Here is a 22,021-nt window from a genome sequence, read left to right on the forward strand (position 1 = left end):
TGGAAACTAGATTAACAGTTTCTTGTCATCACCCGCACGCACTCGGTACAGCAGTGTTAGGTATCGTTATTTACGCTAATTGCTTAAGCTAATATCATGTGACGCTAATCGTTCTTTAATTAGGAGAATTTCATAAAACTTAAGAAGTCGGTGTTTAAAAGTTGACAATGAATAATAACCGTCCACCCGTGTGATTCTTTTGAAAACTTGAGCTAGAAACTGCTAATCTAGTTTACTTGGCCTAACCAATATTTATGTATCTGCACGTGCTCTCACCCTATAGTTTTACTCCTGTAGATCAGCCATCTTTAATCCGAATGACAAAAAAAAAAGGAAAAAGATCCACTTTTACTCTTAGGTGAATTTACAGTAAACATTTCGGACCGATAGCTCACGCGACTTTTTGCGTAGGCGTGCGCAAAACTTTTGATCAAATTTGAGCGGTAGTTTTTGAATAACTTTGCACATGTGGCTTATATATAAACCAACTTTGACACCTAACTGTAGGTTGTTAAAGTCTATCGGTGTACCAAATTTGAAAAAAAAAATCGTGAATGTTAAGTATGTTTTTCTATCAAATAAGGTTTCCGTATTTTCGGCGTGAAGAGAAAAAAAAAGAAACTCAATCAAAATTGGAGATTTTATATCTCGTGTATTTCTAACAGATTGCCTTGAAATCTGGTGTGTGAAGTAAGGGTCCAATAAAGAACATCCACGGAATATATGTGATAGTTTGGATTACCACAGCCCGAGCTACAGAAAGCGGAAAATTGCTAAACTATCACTCTTGTTAATAACACGCATTGTGTCCTGCAGCTTGTTTTGGCCGCACGACACACTACCTTATGTCTTGATAAAAAAACTATGTAGGACTGGCTACTAAACTTGAAAAAGGAACCAAACAATATAGGTGTTGAAGTGGACATATCACTTGATCCCTCTAATGATCACATAGCAGACTAAGCTGTCTCGACTTTCCGCGGAGAATAAAATCCCTATATTACTGGCTTCTCCACTTTGTCAGTCGAAAGCTTAGTGTTTGAATAGAAGCTCAGCTTTCATCATTATACCTTTCGTTTAGTTAAGTTTAGAATACCTACTTTTATGACTATTTTACAATAGAGTAACATTTTACTATTTGAAATTCTGGTTCTATTTGTTTTGCTAGTGAGGAAGCCAGTAATTCCTATTTTGTTTGGATCATTTTTTGAAATTCAGTAGCCAGCCCACAAAGCTTTTTTTATTTAGCGATAAACTTTTTTTCCTTATACTTGTTTGTTTGCATTTTTTATAAGATCAATTATATGGATTACTAAGTTATAGAGTGTATTCTGAAGCTTTATAAATGTTGCATAGATAAATAATAAAATAGGTAGTCAAAGATCGTCAAGACTGTTTTGCTCTATCAAATGATGATAAAATTATAGTTACTGTCAGATCCAGGTAGGCGCTAGGCTTGTTGAAGAAAGATGATGATGAACGAAAATAAGAATTCTCGGTTTTGGCTATTCGCCAGTTTTCAACTTTGGGACGTCCTGGATAGTTGAAAAGCGGCATATACACCGAAGATAGAGTGACTATGCCAGGTAGCTCTTTATATCTAGCTTCTGGTGATCTGTAAAGAAGAGAATCCAGGTGACTTTTGTATTGCTTTAATACGGGTGTCCGTGCCATCTCTACAAAGAGAGTGCTAGCGCACTCTCCGATAAAGATATGCTCACTGTCACTTGACTTCTCAACCGTATTTCATCATGCAAATCGTTGATCTGTTTTGAAAAATATTATACCAAAAGCACGCCCTTTTATATAAAACAGATATGGATTTGTGTTTCGACGAACAAGTGCTCAAAACAACTTATAAAGACCACAATAACAACTTGTGCATGTTTGTCCGATCACACGCTACCTTCTCTGTTACTACTCAAGCACATGTTCAATAACTAGTCTATGCATGTAGACAATACGATAAAGACAAACCGTTTCCTTCACTGTCATTAGACTTTTTGAAAATATCTGTTAAATGTAACAACAATTCTTATTCGAGATCTTATATACATGTATTTACAAGCCTTTAACCTGAGTATTCATAAACATTTACTTTGGTTATTTAATATCACTCCTTCTAATGAAAATCTAGAAGTTATTGTTAGTAAGAAACCATCATAGTGTTTTTTAAAACATAAATCAGTATAGAAAGTAAAACATCAACGTATTTAGAATACTTACAGTTGATATATGCTTACTTCAAAAAACTGTATTTACAAATATATATTCCAAATATGTGTATTATTGTACATTTCCCATGTATATCTTTTATGACAACTTTAAAGTATATTTTTTTATTAAAGTTTTCTAATCACGCGTTATCTCCACTCTGCTTCCTGAGATGTGCCAGTTTACACATGGAACAGTGCCTAGTGTGTTTGAATGTTGTTGAAAATGCAAGAGGTTAAGGCTTAGTAATAACCAGTATTAAATAAATTGCCCGAATAAGGCGTGAAAGTATGTAGTTTGTGGTTCAACGGCCTCTTAACATTTTCTCTTCAGTCTCCATAATTTTACAAGCCATTTTGTCGATATTTGGCAACTGCCTCACCTGGTTGCTAGCATAGCTTGTTCAACTATGTCACGTTTGGTTCAAACACCAGAGGTCAGGACATAAACGTGACGAGATAGTGATTCAAGTCATATAAAACGAAGACATATTTTTCCTTAAATACATAAATAACAGGTGGAAAGCTGAAAACAAGAAAATCACTACATTTAATTCTCCTGTGTTGACATGAAGACCTATTTCGTATAGTTACAAGATGAAAATGCGTCAGTATTCAGTATTATTGACTTTACGAACATGGATTGTTTACAGAAAAAATAGATGTATTTGAAATACGCTGTTCCCTTATAATTCTGTTTGTCTCCAGTGTTTTATAAAAATACACATTCCGTTTATTTCGTATAGTTACAAGATGAAAATGCGTCAGTATTATTGACTTTACGAACACAGATTGTTTACAGAAAAAATAGATGTAATTGAAATACACTGTTCCCTTATATAGTTTGTATCTGTACAACATATTTACTAGTATGTGGTCAAAATGTGTCATACTTGTAATAGGAGGTAATGTGAAACTTAACAAGGATCAATATCTAGATTTAGATAAAACGTATATTTTATGTAATGGTTATTCATGTTTTCAATGGCTGTGTTAGTGAAAATAAGAATAATCTTTTGAAAAGTGCATGGAGACCTTGAGTGCCCTTTACGGCGCCAACATGATAGTAACTGTGCGTGGATGAAAAATTATATAACGGTACATTGTCACGACTGTACATGAAATGTAATATATGAGTTAAAAGTATATTAAATGTGTACCATTCTAGCTAGTCTATTGCATGAATATTTAAAGACTTGATCTCTGTCTGGGTTAATTCTCCATGGCACGGTTGAGGTCAAAAGGTGTGTACTAGTTGTTAAAGGTGCACTCCACTGACACAGTTTTATAGAAGTTTTGCACAGAGATACGATGAAATTATTAATTGATATCTTTGCTGTACAAATTAAATATTTTTTGTTTTAAGTTTGAAGACATGCTTATGGATAAAAATAGGTATGGTTCCATTATTGTAAAATATACAAAAGCTGTTTTGACTGTATCACTGTTTTACTGTAGGATAGTGCTGGTATTGTAGTGTAACTATGAACTGATAATCATGTGCTGAACATAAATTCCACTTTGGATCTCCATATTTGGATTTGGTACATAACAGAGTCTGCGAGATCATGCAATTTTTAGCTTATTTTCCAACCTGTAATTTTGGTGAAGTATGTATAACCAGTCCGACTTTAGTCGAACCAAGAAAATCGATGTCAGTGTTTTCTAACCGCTGGTTCGCAGGGACGTTTTTGTCAGTCTGTAGAGGCACCCAGTGAAAAAAAAAGTATAATGGTGATTAAGAAATACGTAGAGTTATTTCTGAGTAAGCTTTCGTGTTATTAAAAATTGAACAATTTTCACATTTGTTTTTACAAAACTGAACTATCTACATTCTGTATACTTTATACCTATAGGTCATATACTGTTATTAATAAAAATGTGTGAGTGAAAGTAAAATGTATAATACTAAGACAATCGCAGTTTGTCTCCTATATCCAATGCCAGCGAGGCCTTTCGCTCAATATCAAAACTCTTCAGATCGGCTGGGATATGAAAAACATAGTAGTGATTGAGACGCTATTTATATTAGCAAACTGCTTGACAACAACTGTGTAGTTTTATGTTTTTTTATTTAAGTCACTACACAAGAGAATTAAGGTAAGGAATTTTTAACACGATATTATTTATCAACTCCAGGTTGATTGTTACTATTTTTAATTTATTTTACTTGAATTAACTTACTCATTATTAAAAAAATAATAACTGCCGAACCAGCAAACTAGTATAGTTTACTTAACAAACTTATTGTCGGTTCTGTGGAATGAAATAGGTTGGGAACCATTTGTTCATATGTGTGGCCGCTTCATTGAAGTTTAAGGTTATCAATGTTTTTGTTACCACATTTTGTTTTATATTTTAAAAAAGTATGCTTTTTATTTTCTAGCGTCATTTACAAACCTCCTTCGTTTTGAATCTTACTGTTCCTGAATAATTAACTAATTTCCTCTAAATTGTTGCACGAAATTATCATGCATATTATCGAAAATGGAAGTTTTAAATAAGTATCCATAGTTTTTCATTCTTATGTTTTCATTTATCGCTCTTGAGCTTCTTCGTAACGCGTGTGAGGGACTCTAAAATCCATGTACTCAAATAAAATATTGTGTTCAGATTAGTTTATTAGAATATGCCCTACTTGTCATTAGAAAAAATAGACAGATAATTCAAAACGAGTATTAGTTATTCTAAACAAGACTCGCATTCAGTATCACATTTAAGTAGATAAAAAAAGAAAAAGAAAAGGAAAAATAACATATATAGCCGAAATATTTAAAGATAGAAAAATTACGAGTTTCTTGGGGAAAAGCTGCATTTGTTAGGTGCAGTTTTGTTTCAGAATTACTGTGAAGAAAATATTGTTTATTTTACTTGCTGTATGAACCTAAGAAGTGTATACAGAAAGTTTTTAAATGTGTGATTATACTTAGAAACAATACTAAGTTTATGAGCTGTTATTTTTCAACGTTTTAATATTATTTTTTACTTATTGCAGGCAATATGTCGAAATTTACCACAGAATCGTTGGTAAGGAAAACATTTATATACATTTGAATTATTTTTTGTAACGTTTTTGTAAAGATATGAATTTGAACTATCAACTGAATTGTCTTAACTGGCTATCCACGAGTAGTAAACTTTTATGTGTCACGTCACGTGCCCAATTATTTGAAATAGACGTTTAACCTTAACAGTTCCAATTCATATGAATAAAGAAAATGACGACTTTTCGGTTGTGTTACAAAGTAAAAACAATAATATATTCTGTTAGTTTATAACTTAGTTGAAATTTCGATTTATTTATGACATTTTAAATATAGACACTTTATGCATTTTACAGTAATAATAATAGCTTTACATAATACGTTTCTATTGTCAATCAAGCGATATTTTATACACAACTGATAACGAATTTAAAAAGCTTATCATTCGATAGTTGTTCATACCATTTTGGTTATACTAAACTCTTTTTAATTTATTTACGGTATGTTCTTTTAACATGAATATACATGCTTCTTGTGTTATATCAAATACTTTAGATTTTTTTGTGAAGTCTTGTTTTTACTAGTGTTTGTGTGAATGTATTATAATTGGACTAAGGTAATCCTGAAACATTCACAATTCAGAATGGTTTATGAAGAAAATAACGTAAAACTCTCTCTAGTCAGAGTTTACAAGGAAACATTTCAGTGTTTATATACTCTCGAATATATTGCATGTCTGTTTAGTCCTTGTGATCGGGTAAGAAAGCATTTCAGGATCCTGTTTGTTTACAGAACTATGTGATATATAACACTGTTAACTTACGAAATTAATAGACTCGTCATTGTATTTGGCGTAATAAAAATGTTGATATGATTATGATTTCTATATTTATTCATCACACGCCATGAGAAATACTGGAGTAAAACATTTCATTAGTTAACGTAGATTGTCAGTACTTTTTGATTTTATGATTTTTGAAAGTGTTTTATTTATAAAAACTCATTGTTTTATGTTTCTTTATTTTGCACCGTTGACATCACCGTGAAAAGTTATTTTTAAAGTAACGATGAACAATCATATATCAATTTCATTTTTATTTATTCTCCTCTCAGTCACTTATTGAATAAGAAGTTTACATTCTTATATTGTTTACAGTTTTTGCTGCTAATCCAAACGTTTGGTTTTACATGAGTTTTACTGATGTAGCTAGGGGCTACGGCTTGACAACAGCGTTCACTAGTCACAGGAAGAAAATCGCTGTCGAGTACGTTACTGAAGTATCGTGTATTATTGTCGTAAAATAGCACTTAAAATCACTTGTAGTTGAGAGAATACTACGGCCATAACAGGAGTTTTCTTCTTTTTGTTTTTATCCGTATGTTAAAGGGATACTTTCATTAGTCCCGCTAAAATGAATAAGGAGTTGAAATTTAAAAGCGCTGTAAATCATTAGACACAAAAAAGTAACTTATCATGATGTACGTTGAATTCCCAGTGTAAAGAAAGATTATTAAATCTGCATGTTAGAATAGTTTAGTCTCCCCTGACTTTGAATTTTCCATCACTACTCAGCTGTTATGCAGAAAAGATAATTTTACAGGCGGCTAAAAACGTGTATAAAAATCGATATATATATATACATACATAAAATAGCTAAATGTTTGTTTGTCTCTCTCTATATATTAGAAAGCTTCTTTCCATGAGTACGATATAGGAAAAGTATTGAATTTTTGCAGTTTCTAAAATTTCATATCGATATCAATATCGATCCGTCAATCTTCATGTGTGCTGAACGTTTGGTTAATCTGGGAAATAACTTATTAAGAAGAAAATGTTTCTTTTTGAGGGAATTTCATGAAAACAAAAACAGGACTTTGTCTGTCTGATTGAAAGCAATATTTCGAAGATAGAAGCAAGAAAGGAAAAAAAAACGCATAAAGAGAGGAATGTGTCTGAGCATATATTTGTTGTTGTTCAGTTTATATGTTTTTTTTTCATATATTATATATATTTGTGTGTGTGTATGATTTTATTGTACCATGTCGAATAAATTGGTTTCAACTGAATTGAATACCTCTCCTTTGAAAGAAATAACAACTGTTGAAATGCAATCACTTCGGTAACGGTCTTTTCTTGCGCTCAGTAAAATGACAAGGAACAGTGGTATCCATCGGAATAAAATCCCCTCGGCTACTTAGCGAACCTGAGCGCTCTATTGTGCTGGATTCACCCAGTGTATCAAAAGCCGAACATTTTCCCCAATAATGCATTGCCGTCAGTCTCCTTTGCTTAAAAACAATCTTTAAAAAAATCAAATATCTAAAGGCTCTAGTCGTTGTTTTAAAATACTTTGTTACATAAATGAATAAAAAATTTGTATTTTCTAGTCCGGAATCGCTTAAGAGCGACAAAAACAAGGGATTCGTTGGTGTATATTCACGTGCGCGAAAACCGAAATTTTTTTTTAACTTAAACTATATCGATATAATTGCTTGGTAGTTGTGTATGGTTATGTGATCTATGTTACCACATACATATGTGACAGGTGCTCAGAAGAGAACTGTGAGGGTTGTAGTAAGACGTGAACAGGAAATTGTAATTTTAAACCAACCCTCTCTTAGTGTTTTTGGATGCAACAAGTTACAGTACTTTTTTATGCTTTTAATAATAAAAAAAGTAATCATGACATTTCATTAATGTACGATAAGCTATTTTTAATAACAAAGTTTACCTTAATTGTGTATCGAGCATTATTTACATAAATTTGAATTTCCAGGTCAGTGGCGTTGAAATATCTTATATTTTCAAATGTATATCATTCATAATCCATTCTTGTTTTTACATTAGAATTCCTCTCGCTTTAAGGATAATCCATGTATAGTTTTCTTACACTTTTTGCCACTCATTTTTATAAATGTTAATACAGCATCAAAATGTTATAACAAAACTGACCAAAAAATATCTATGTGAAAGTCAGAAAATATCTGAACCTCATCTTTTTTTTAAAGGTTTACGCCTGGCATGTTGACAGAGAATGTGAAAGGTTTAGGTCTGGTTATAGATCTGACGAACACAAGACGGTATTACGACTCTGAGGTGAGTTACATATGTATATGTGTGTACTATAAAACTGTGGTTGAGAAGATTTAATTTTGATTTTCAACTTGAATCTAAGTGTCTGAATAATATATATATATATATATAACACAAAGGAAAGTAAAAGGACACTATAACATCAGAACGGGGTAGAAACCTATGAACGTTTATTGTGAATGCACTTTGCTAGTTTCTCTTTTAACGTTCCCCCATAAAAATGAAAAGTATACATCAGGATGCCTATAAGCATCTAGTAGACAACATACACAGAGAAATAAGGCCATTAGCCTTTTTGAAACTTGTTTCTTAGATAAGAAAAGTATTTTGTACAATTAATATAAGGTTGACCTGGCCTAATTGTTAGCATGGTATATTATGGATCTGGAGGTCCATGGGTCACGTCCCGTTGCTGCAACATCGCACTCTGCAATTTATAACCGTGAGTGTTTTATAATAGTGACAGTCAAAGTTCACTGTTCTATACGTTAGCCCACCAGGTGACGATAGGTGCCTTTATTTTAGTTTACGAGTTTAAAATTAGGATTACTAGCGCAAATAGCCATTGTGTAGCTTTGTACGAATATCCGAAACAAAAAACAGTTACTGTTATTATTTATTAAGTTCTTTTTAAGTAGTTTATTACTGGTAATTCCTGCTAAGACGTATTCAAATATATATTATGAAGTAATTAGATCACAGACTGATGGTTAATGTGTTTGAATGATTGTTTAGATAGTTTTATTTATTCATATATATATATACCTTTTAAACTTCAAACTAGATTGTAACTTGTAATGTCTGTCACATGTTAAGTAAAAATATACGAGGAACAACATCAACAAATTAAAGAAACGAGTGTTACAAATATTGCATGTCTACAGACATACATTAAACTTTGACACTGACCACTGTTACAGAAATAAGTATCTGTAACATATCTGAAATTATTTCGCCAATAAGAAGAATTTTTTTCTAAACTCGTCACTGATTTAAATCCATATAGCTGTTATATATGTATTATGTATATATATATATATGCGTGTATATTAGAAAATAAGGAAGAGTAATGATTATTATTTGCTGAGTATGAATAATGTATAAACTTTTGGAAAACGAAAGCTTTCCACAAAAAAGAACCTGAAGTTTGGGTTGTAAAATGACAAGAAAATAAACTGAAAGAAATGTAGCTGTAAGTCACATGAATGTGTAGTAAAAGGCAGTACACGGACTGATTAAAGGGTTTAAATATTATTCATTTGTGTTAAAAAACTGAAGTTATGCAGACTACTTATCCTCCAGCAATCAAACTTAGAAGTTTATTTCAACGTACAGGGTTATCATAAAGAGTGGAAAAACGTGTAAAATGATATCTTGTTTCAGGGGGCATAATTTCATGAGTGGCAAACTGAGTAGGAATCAGAAGTTTTATTCAGGAAATATTTGAAATTCGTAAGGTATTCACAACGGTATTACACAAAATATCCATATATTTTTTCTCGTGAGCTAGCATTGATTATATTTTCTTTTGACACCACGAGATTGGTGACATTAGTAATATATCTGTCTGTCAGTGTATATAATCGTGGGAATATCATTCACCTGTGTAAGAAAATTAATATTTGGTCAAAATTTAGTAACTAGGAGAAAAATGGCTCACTAAGGAAATTAATACTTGGTCAAATTTTAGTTACTAAGAGAAAAATAGCTCACTAAGAAAATTAATACCTAGTCAAATTTTAGTTACTTAGAGAAAAATGGCTCACTAAGAAAATTAATACCTAGTCAAATTTTAGTTACTTAGAGAAAAATGACTCACTAAGAAAATTAATACCTAGTCAAATTTTAGTTACTTAGAGAAAAATGACTCACTAAGAAAATTAATACCTAGTCAAATTTTAGTTACTTAGAGAAAAATGACTCACTAAGAAAATTAATACCCGGTCAAAATTTAGTTACTAAGAGAAAAATGGCTCACTAAGGATGTTACAAAATTAATTTTAACTCAGGAAATTTGTGAAATCTGAAAATGGACATTAGACATGAGATTAATAGGATCAATAGACACTGTCCAGAATAGATGATGCGGAAACACCCTACACCGTGTCATCAGTAACCAATAACTTTTACGACACAGTTCTTTTAAATATGGAGTTTTCTTTATGGGCACCCTGTACAAAAGTTTTGGGTTCTTTCGATGCTAAAGGGATCTTATCCCAATACCAAAAAAAAAAAAAATGATTCGTGATTCCTTAGTTGTAAGTTTTAATGTGAAATAATCTGTTTAATTTTCATATTAGGAACTAGAAAGAAAGAACATAAAGTATTTTAAGATATTTTGTGAAGGACGACAGATACCCAGCAGCAAGGTTACAACAAGGTATGGTCGTAAATATCTTCATTACATTTTATAGAAAATCTCAACGAATTATAATATTTGATTATGAACTATTACACTTTGTTACTGTGTAAAAAGTAAAAGATGTGGTTTTGTTAATAATTTTCCATTAAGTTGTTTGTAATTTTATTTATATCTAACAACTCGTGTGAGTAAAGATGATTTCGTGCTGTATTTTCTTAACTGCAAAACTGTATGAACTTCGAAATGTACGGAGGCCTACGCGTTTTGTTCTTGTGAAATGTATACATTCAATTCTAGGCCAGCCTCTTCACGAAGTTAAATTTTCCAGTACTGCTGTAGAGACAATTATTTGTGTAACTGAAGTTCCGCCTGAAGCATTTTCTTTATGTATATTTTACATATTTATCTAAGGTACACAAATATAAACTCCTTCATTAAAATGTTTTTACAAAGACTTAGCGACAAAATTCGTTAGTACTGAAGTCTGTCGTATACCAGTCACGAAAAATCTCCCGCAGTCTGTGGACACAACTAACAAGTTGCAAGCTTGCCGTTTTGATTCTTTTGTTGGGGAAAAATTTGTCGGAATCTGTCTATCGTTGACGTGCTTGCTCGTGGATTGAGCGCTTTTGTATGCACGGCTTGTAGGCTGCTCAGCATGAGCTCTAACTTTTGGACTAGCCTCTTCAGAAATGCTTTCAGATAGGCAACAGAAACTAGGAATAAAAATGTTAAACGAAGAACTTTGAACTTTTTTTTACTGCACAAAGTGGGAGGAATGTATTCTTGAAGTCAGCAGGTGCTAAAGCTTTGTGTCAGACTAATACGTAGATGTTTGAATCACTTGAAGTGTTCATGTGTCCGCGTATTAGACTTCTCTCTGCCATCATGGTTACTTGATGACTTAAGATATTATAGTATTAAAACATATTAATTAAAATTTACTGTTCATTGTCTTAACAGATTATAAGATAACTTTTCATTATTTTACAACCTGCATGAAGAATATATATGTGTGTATGTGTAATATACACAATCATACGTACACGTACATTTAATACCCAGCGTTTCTTAATGAATATTGAGTGTTTAGTGTATTTTGAACTTGAAATGCCGTGGAAAATACACAATATTTTGTTATCAGTTTTAAACTAAAACAATTTATGCAGCTGGTACGTAGCTGATACTCATGAAGTGTTTGATTGCGTAATGTTTGTTTAGGGGAAGTTGATGTTACTCACTGTAGAGTTTATCGTCACAGAAACTTAATTACGTTTACTTGCTGTTCCACGTGAGAAAACCCTGCTACCGTTATCGCTAAGTACCGTTTTAGTCTGTGTAGTAATCCACTTGACGAAGAGCGTTCTGTAAAGTATACTTGTCAGTCAACTTAGCCTGCGGTAGGCAAACCTTTGACAAAATATGCTATTTATTATAACCCAAGTCCCAGAATAAAAAATCGCCATTGCAGTGAAGTGCATGATCTGTCTGTCTGTGCAATCGTACATCCATCCATCCATCTCTCTCTGTATTTCGTATGACCGTTTTGGAGTCCATCACCAACATTACTAATGAGGAATGATCACTTTGTTTCATCACTTAGCAACGTATTAATGTTGCGATTACGAGCTTTTATCTGCAGACGTTTCAGAGAAAGAGCTTTATTAGAATTACCTTCATATGTATATCTCTGTGAAAAAAATCAAGTTTGTACAATTAAAGAGTGGTATAGAATAACATATTTTTACCTTCGATAAATTTTCCAAAAATTAAAACAACTAGATCCAGAAGAAATGGAACAACCAAATAATAGCTAGATTAACACTTACAGATTAGGAGTGTTATATTAGTAGATGTATCTACAGGAGTAACATCCACAGAGCAGTGGATGTACGCTGTCAGAGTTAACCCTTATTTCCAAATTTGTACTGAAAAGTTAGGATCAGATGTGGATATCTAAATCTACCATTTGTTGTGCGCAGCCAGTTGTGGAAAGGTGTTTGCTTCTGATGAAATAGAAAATAACATATTTGTAATAATAAACCACCAGGGACGATAAGTTGGCATTCCAGATCCTTAATAGTCACGTGTCTCGATGAGCATTGTGCTTCATTGTTTGCAATGTCTGGCATTTACTTTACTCAATATATATATTATTCAGTTATCATATAAGTGAAAGACAATAGTGTAATCTACCTCCTCCTCCCTAACGACCCTAATCCCGACTATAATGTAATCTACCTGCACTGTAATTATATTTTCGAATTCTAAGTTTACGAAATACATTTCGTACAAACTACAATTTTTCTCTTTGTAAAAACTGTATGAAGAGCAAAACACTTATTATCAAAGCTGCTAAGAAATTTGTTCATATTTTATACAGCTTACATATGGTATCTGTATATAGTTACAATCGATCTAAGCCTACATAAAAGTAAATAAACATTACAGATGAGCAGAAAGTAAATGTATATTGTTTTCGATAATTTGTTCATAATCTTTAAGTACAAGAATATGTAAGATACGGTTTTTAAGTTATATTAAGGATTACTAAATTGGGTATTATGGACATCTAGCCATTGTTGCAGTAATTGACCAGTCAACCGTTTCTTTCATTAGTCTGAGTCTGATGCAACATTACGAAATGGATAAGAGTGGCATTATATTCCAATTTTGTAACTTAGTTTTCAGTACTACAGTTGTGGTTTGGTAGGTGATAGTTGTGGGAAATATCTTGAATTTGTAAACCACGATAACATCAAAATATGGGTCACTGCAGTACAATTGTTGAAGAGAGTCTATAAACCTGATCATCCTCATCTTGTCATCGGGGACGTTGTTTTTCATATTTTAGCATTGCGGGAGTGGATAGACCTGAAGTGACCATTTTTTGCGGAAGTTTTTCATGTTACATAATTGAATAAATGTTCAGGGCCTAATGGCCCTCTTCGATTCGTTTAACTTGTATGTTGCTGGAGAGTCTGTTTTTTTGTTTTTTTTTCTGAAGACCACGTTCTTTCGGTTGTTTGATTCGTGGTAGGGGTTCTATGGGGACGTTGTGGTGCTAGTGAGAGGGGGTTCCTTATTGATCTCTTAAGTTTTTGTGGGTGACAGGAGCCCCTTAAGAAAAACGTGATGATAGTCATCACAGTATACCAGAGTCTGTCCGAGCCTCAACACCGTGACCTCTTTAAGACAGGCAGCAAACAAAGTATAAAATATTTCTTCCTTGTTGATAACGCCTAGTGCAGTACTGTCTGAACCATAATTCATAAATGTCTAGACGCTCAGCAAGCGACGTGCAACTTGATTTAAGATTCTATGGTATCTTTAACCTATAACCATATATATTTATTTTTATCTTGCTCTTTTTTGTTACCGTACTATTAATTTTTTGTTCTTGTTTTTTTGTTTTCACCCCCACACAACCTACTGTGTTTGTGTAGCCCTTTCATTATGCACAATTATAGGGTAAAACGTATTAACTATTTTTGAATGATACCTTAACATAATTATTTGGTAGAACTTATGTCGTACAAAAAATAATGTTAATAATAAGCCATATGAAACTCGTGAAACTAACAGAATTTTAGCTACAGTTTTTGTTATCAATGTACTTCAATATACGTAAATCAGACCTAATTGTTTTTCCTTAATACAATGTGTGTATATATATATTAAATACCTCTAGGTTCGTATTAAATCCATCGAGACATGCACACTATTATAATCTAAAGTGTCATGGCCTAATGGTTAGCGTGCCTGGAATGTGAATATGATGATTCTTTGTTCGTGTCCCGTTATCTCAAAAACGCGCTCCTCACTTTGGGGCCGTGGGTGCAAACGCTACATAAATGACGGTGAAATCGCACTGTTTGGTCAGATAAAATTAGCCCAAGAGTTGGCAGTGATACTGTTGACTAAATGCCATCCTTCTAGTGTACTTGCTCAAAAGTAGGAACGGCTACGTTCAAGTGGCCTTTTTTTTTGTAGCTTTTTGAGAAGATTCTGAAACAGACTAACAACACATTGATATTGGGAGTGAGTCTGAGTAACCTAATCCAGTTATTTAAAAAATATATTTTTTGTTAGAAAAGTCATTCTCCCAAATTGCATCTATTTATTTATTTTTTTGAAGAGCTATAATGATTACAAAGAAATGCAACCTAATGTTACAACAACATATTTGTTTTTAGTGATGTGTTAATGTGTTACGTTAGAGATCGGTCATAGATACGTATATTCGGACACGCCGATAGACCTTCCAAATTGCATCCATTTTTTTTTAAGAGCTATAATGATTACAAAGAAATGCAACCTAATGTTACAACAACATATTTGTTTTTAGTGATGTGTTAATGTGTTACGTTAGAGATCGGTCATAGATACGTATATTCGGACACGCCGATAGACCTTGGGCTGTAAAACATGGTACTGGATAATGTAATAGATACAGTGTTAATTCATTTGAAGGAGTAAAGGTTTCACAAACCTAAAATATTACGCGCCTATCAGAGGATTCCTTCAAAGCATGTGGCATACTGAATGCTGGAGATCTATGCTGATATCTGTAAGCTTAAATTGTTTATTGTCAGAATATTATACATATTAATTTGTGGGCAGTTTCTATAGATTCTTGAAGGGCATAGAAAAGTCTGAACTGTGATTTCTGTTGCTAGTGGTCGAAGTAGCATAAAAGAGGTCAACAGAAAGTTTACCAATTTACAACGCCGAGTAGATGGACAGTGTGGTTAACCCACTGTATAATTTTACGTTAAGAAATCAACAGCCAAGTCCAATCGCCATATTTTAATAAAAGATGATTTTTTTCTTAAATGTTAATGTTTCCCACACGATGTTTTTTTTTTTGGTTGTGTGTGTGTGTGTGTTGTTTTTTTTTTTTAACAGTGTAGCTAATCTCATGTCGTTTCTGGTATATTTGATATGTAAAGTAAGAAATTTTGGAGTTGGCGAAGAATCAGATTAAAACTGTTTTTATATAGCGATATAGAATATTTTGACTGAACTTATTTATTTTTATTTTTCACGAGTCATTCTTAACCTTGACGTTTGTTTTTTAATTCTAAATTAAGACTTAATATCACTGTGTATATGCCACAGTTCAATGATAAATTTCTTGCAGAAACGAACCAAAAAAAAAAGAATGTAATATGTTTCGTTTTATTTTTTATAAGATACGTTATTTTTCCAATATCACAGTATAAAGCACCGGTTCTTGCCCTGTGGTAATCGTACCCCTAAGGGTATGCGAAAATCTTTGAAAAAATTAGAAAGAAAATAAACCCCACCCCTAAAAATGTTGAGGGTAGTGTAAGTTATCAATGCGTTCCACTAAAAAACACTCAGTGTTCACGTATTGTTGAAGCACTCATGAATTATTTCTTTTCGTTTACCTTTTTATTACTATAAACAACTCTTGATTTTTTAAAACAAATAATATGCGGGGGGTAAGCGGATGGCTTACACATAAAAAGGCCACTGGTATAACGGATGTCCGCAAGGTGTTGTCCATGTTTTATAATGATATATAGTAAAAACAAAGAAAGTGTTATGACGAATTGGCATAGAGATAAGCGAACACCATCAGGTGGCAGCACTGTTGCGCTTTTTAAAAATCTACTGGTGAGAAGAAAGTAAAGTATACAAGGTGGGGCAAAAATAACTATACTAATGTTTCAGTCAGAACATAGTTTAATTTTTAACAGTTACTCTGAAACAAACAAATATTAGATTGGTTTCAGTTGTCTTTGATGTATTACATGTCCTATACGATTTTTAGAGGCTTTATCCAAGCTATTAGCCTTATCATGTACTGTTAAAAGAGAATGTGATTGAATCATTTATATTTCACAGAAGATAAACTCGTTAATATTATATATGTTACCGTTTAGTTTCTTCAAGGCTGTCGAAGACTTTCAAAGGACCGAAGGTGAAATAGGTAAGAAGCACTTTAATTATTATAATATTTATATAATGAAGATAATATAGTTATTTATTGTAAAGTTTGAAAAAATGAGTGGTTTGTGAATTTCATTATTTTATTCACTGTTAGTTACTGTGCCAAGGCTTGGAGGCGGAGAAAGTAATTAAACTTTCAGTTAGTGTCAGTGAATTATTTGGCAGAGTGCAATCTAGTGGTTAGCGTACAGGACGGTTTAGCTGAGATTCCATGATTCAAGTTCCATTACCACCACTAGAAAAAATCGCGTTTCGGGCTATGGGTGCGTTATAAGAATGAATGTCAATCCCATCCATCAATCTGATAAAGTTGACTAGCTATCTTCCCTTTCGTCTATCGCTTGAAAATTATGAATAGCTAGGGATATTTCTCTTGTACAGCTTTGTGCAAAATCCACCAATCTATGAATTATTTAAAGAAGATTGTTACGCTATTATGGTTGCAGATGCGTGTAAGCATGTGATATAATAGGTTAGTATTGTAACTTGTTGCTGGATTAGACATGGTCTACTGGTTAGCGTACCAGACTGTGAATCCGAGGGTCGATGGTCTACGTCCTATTGCCGCAAAATTGCACTCTGCACCTTTGGTCCATGTGTGCATTATATGAGTGATGGTCATATCTACTCTCTCTATCTCCGTACCATATCCAAACAAGACGTTGGTGATCATGGTCTTTCACAGATCTTTTCTCGTTGAGGCACAAAGAATTTCCAATGTCGATACATTCATCCATTAAGATAGGCTCTTGACATAAGTCAACCATAGCCTTCCACAGTCTCTTCTTCCTTCAGTTTTTTTTTTCCATTTACAACTTTCAGTTTCTTCTTTCCTCATAACGTGTCCTAGAAATTCCAACTATCTCTTTCTGATGTTATTCAACAATTTCGTTCTGCCACCTGCTCTTGAAAAAATATCTTCATTTGGTGTGTGACCACAACTCACCTGCTTAAATCTCTTTATTTTTCTATACTCGATGATATTGTCCAACATTCTGATGCACACGTGAGAACTGGTATGACATAACAGTCCAAAACTCCTAATTTCGTTCCCATAGACATTTTACTGTTTGTCAGTAGCTTTTTCAATTTCAGAAATGTGTCTTTTGTCATCCTTATTCTCCGTTTTATTTCTCGATCACATTTACCATCTGATGTTATCCAGCTCCCCAAGTAGTTGAATTTATTGATCTGTCTTATCTACATTGACAATACATACAGGAATGATCTTCTTCTATGTAATTACCATACATTCTGTTTTCTACAGTCAATACTTAAATCCTTCTTCTCACTTTCACCAACAATTTCATCTAAAATTTATGCTAGCTTCTCTACTGAATCAGCTGTTAAAACTGTGTCATCACTGACGCAATGTGTTCAGACTCGGTCTCCCATTGATCAACCCCAGTAAAACCTCAAACTCCCTTTGGATTTTCTCACTGTACAAGTTAAACAAATTGGGTGAAAAGACACAGCCTTGCCTCTCTTAATTTAGATAAAATCACTTAATTCACTTTTTATCTTCACTGCTGCAGTTTGGTCCCAATAGAGGTTTCTTAAAATTCTCTAGTATTTACCATCAGTGTCCAGTTCTTCCAGCAATTTCATTAACTCAACATGCTAGACTTTATCAAAAGCATGAAACACAACAAAGGTTCTTCATTTCTGAAAGCACTCTTACCATGGAGATAGCATTTCTTGTACCATGATCTTTGATAAAACCACATTAAACTTTTGCAATCTCCGATTCTCTTCTACTTCTGGCTCACATCATTAACTTTTACTAATAGGATCTTTGTCACATAGCTCATTAAACTGATGGTTCAATGGTGTTCACATTCAGTGGCTCCAGGACTTTTGGGGAGTGCAGTAAAGATTGATTTCATAAACTTCATCAATAATAGTTATTAGCTTTTCTATACCAAATTCTTCCAAACATTTTATTTGTTCTACAGAAATTTCATCTGGTTTTCATTCTCTTGATAACTCTTTGTACTTCTGACTTAAAAATTTTCAATCTGTCCATGCTCTTCTCAGTAGATAGCTTATCTTCAGGACTGTTGTGAAATAAGTCTTTGATATAATCTATCCATTTTTTCAATACTTGTTCTCGTTCCATAATTACATCACCATTCTTAGCTTTTATACATCCACTAGGAGTGTATCCTCCATTACCTGTGATGTCTTTGACATTCCTATACATTAATGTAACATCTTTGTCCTTTTGTTTTTCTATTTATGTACATTGTTCATTAAGTCATTTTCTCTTAACTTCTTTTGTCCAGTTTCTTATACTATGCTATGGGTTTTCATCTTTCTTCTATCTCCTATGAGTTCAAGGATTTTCTCCGTTGTCCATTTCTGTTTCTTTTGCCTTAATTATAATGGCTGGTGCTTCTTTAAAAATTTTCCATTTTGAGGTATTTACTTTAACTTCAAGTTCTTCAAAATGGTTTTTAACCTGTCTGTATGCCTTTCTTTAAGCAGATGATTTTCTGTAAGAATTTTATAATCGAGCTTTTTTGCTGCTTTTGGCTTCTTAAGTTTCCTTAACCTTATCTTGATGGTACATACTACAGGAACATGGTCATTCTCACAGTCAGCTCCTTGGTAAGTTTTTAATTGTTGTACTGCATTCCTGAATCTTCTATTAATGGTGATGTAATCAGTTTGATTTCTAACATTATCTGCAGGACTTTTCCTTGTATACCTTCTTCTCTGGTTGTGCTCAAACAGTTTGTTCATAATGACTTGATCATTTGCAACACCCAATCAAACCATTTCTCTCTTCTTTCATTTTTCTCTCCAAGTTCATGTGATTCAACAATATTATCCACTTGCTCACAATCAATTTTTACATTTAGATCTCCTATTACTATGTCAACTTCTTGAGGTTTGCATTGATTTTTCACTTTATCAAGGTCTTCTAGAAACAATAAGTGTCCTCTTCCTCATTTTCAACTGTTTGTGCATAGATTTCTATTATTTACCTGTATTTTCACAAGCATCACATTATCAGGTGTTGCCCTAATTCATGCAAACACTTTGAGGTTTCTTCATCTAAAATAAACACAACTCCTCCTTTGTGCATCTGACCTCCAGAATAAATTATCTTCATGTCTTCTGAAACAATAGGTCCAACATCTTTCCAAATGTTTCACAGAGACCTACACTATTGATCTTTAATCGTTTTATCTTATGCTTGACATTAAACAGTTTTCCAGATGGATGTAGAGTTCATACATTCCACTTTGACTGCTCTCTAATGGGTGTGAACACTAGCATTCTGTAACTTTCCTTACAGGGCGAGAAGTCCTCTCTATTTCTATCGGGGACCTCCTTCATGCCATTGTGGTTTTTTCTTGATTCGTAAAAGACCATAGATTATGCTTAGCAAAATACTGTAATAGGTTGCCATTTTTTGCTACAGGTTGCAGTGTTCAACTAACTTGAGCAGGTCTTCTCTTTTGTTGTCCCAGTTGCACCAGGTATCTACCAGACATGAAGATCCACCATCTTGCACCCCAACAGCTTCAATTGTAACCCTGGTAAGGAAGGCTAATGGGTGTTACGCCTTGCCTAAGGGTGATCAAGAAACTACAGCAACAAGAGAATATTTGTCTCACTGTTACCCTGACAGTTGACTGTCCTACTGCTGGATGCAGTCATACCCAGTATGCATATTCAATTAAAATAGCTGAAGATTTGTCTTCTTTCTTGTCTGTCAGTTCACAGTTATATAAGGCATGTTTGCTATTATAGTTGATTATGTGCAGATGATACGATTGGTTTTTATTTGCTGCATTTTTTAGTTGTACATATACAAGTAATGTGTTACTGTTATAATGTGTTGCTATAACGTTTTGAATTTGGCATCGTTAATAGTATAGCAATCGTGACATTTCTAAACTTGGATTTTGTCTAATAAACAGCCGTTTATAATAAAAATTTATATTGTGAATTACATAAATGTTCTCTTTTTCCTCATTATTGATTATATATTTTCATTTCATGGAATTGAGATATGTTAAAATTTAGAAAATTCTGTCTTACACTAGTATGTGTATGTTATGTTTTATTTGATTTATGTTTGTGAAATTTACTTTTTGATTTTACAATAATATGCTGTTAATACTTAACGTTTCTTTCACAAAGGTAAACTGATTGGAGTCCATTGTACGCATGGTCTGAACAGGACTGGTTATTTAATTTGTCGGTATGTGTTGCTGTTAGTTTTTCGTATTGATGTGAGTTATGAATGCTTGAATTTTTATGAAATATGGATTTCTAAGATATCATGGCATTATTTATGGTAGTGTATTGTCTCAAGGATATTAACTTATCTAGTCACACAAGTTTTACTTTTAGAAGTTGTATCTTACCGTAAGTGTCAAATATAGCATAGATGTATAGATATATCTAAAAACACCGCAAAGTAGTTGTAAACATTTCTGTATTTTTAAGTTTAGAGTAGCGGGATTAAATAGTTAAATTATGTATTACCTGTGTATGATCGTTCTGTGTTTTTATGTACGAATTTTCATAAATTGTGATCTTACTAGAGTAAATAATATTCACTGACAATAGAATTTTGATTTTTTAAATTCTGAAACTTTAAACAATCCTAAAAGATTAACGAGAAAAGTTGTACTTATTACAATTTTGTATGTAGAATGTACTTATGAGCCTCATATGCTTAAACTTGGTATTCTGGTGTTTCAAGTTAATCTTTTCAACAATAGTTATTTGAAATAAGGATATTGAAATAAAGTCGAAACATTTCTTGCATAACTTTAGAAAACAAAGATATTTCACGATATTTTGAATCGCATGTTAAAGACCACAATAAATAATTGTAGCCAGCGTTTTTGTGGTTGGAAATCATGTATTTGAAAGTTTACGAACTGCATCTGTTGGAATATAATGAAAAATTTAATTTTTACTTTATAGATTCGCGTTAGGATTTGATTTTATAACTCAAAATTGAGTAACTTGAAGAAACATTTAATGATAAATAAATACTCCAATCATATATGTCTTTATATTGAACTCGGCATCAAGCTCCATTTTTCTTCCTTTACACAAATCATTATCGATATGACTTCGTAACTTGAAAAAGCGACGTTCGGATGTACGGAAGTATTGAACAAAAAATGTGTGTGACTTCTTTTCAAAAATAAATGTCTGAACTCAAGCTGGCCCGGCATGGCCAGGTGGTTAGGGAGCTGGACTCGCAATCTGCGAGTCGCGGGTTCGAATCCCCGTCCCACCAAACATGCTCGCCCTTTCAGTCGTGGGGGGCGTTATAATGTGACGGTCAATCCCACTATTCGTTGGTAAAAGAGTAGCCCAAGAGTTGGCGGTGGGTGGTGATGACTAGCTGCCTTCC

The 22,021-nt window shown here is 33.0% G+C and overlaps 1 protein-coding gene across 1 annotated transcript in view; it reads left to right on the forward strand.

The window, feature by feature from the left end:
• LOC106464658 overlaps nt 1–22,021 on the forward strand; it is a 100,086-nt gene that overhangs the window by 69,411 nt on the left and 8,654 nt on the right. The window contains exons 3-7 of the mRNA XM_013924818.2: nt 5,209–5,240; nt 8,207–8,294; nt 10,592–10,671; nt 16,566–16,612; nt 20,788–20,848. Coding sequence (XP_013780272.1) covers nt 5,209–5,240; nt 8,207–8,294; nt 10,592–10,671; nt 16,566–16,612; nt 20,788–20,848 — 308 coding nt within the window. The remainder of the gene's footprint in view (nt 1–5,208; nt 5,241–8,206; nt 8,295–10,591; nt 10,672–16,565; nt 16,613–20,787; nt 20,849–22,021) is intronic.

This window comes from Limulus polyphemus, unplaced genomic scaffold (genome assembly GCF_000517525.1).
Source record: "Limulus polyphemus unplaced genomic scaffold, Limulus_polyphemus-2.1.2 Scaffold1711, whole genome shotgun sequence".
Classification (NCBI taxonomy): domain Eukaryota; kingdom Metazoa; phylum Arthropoda; class Merostomata; order Xiphosura; family Limulidae; genus Limulus; species Limulus polyphemus.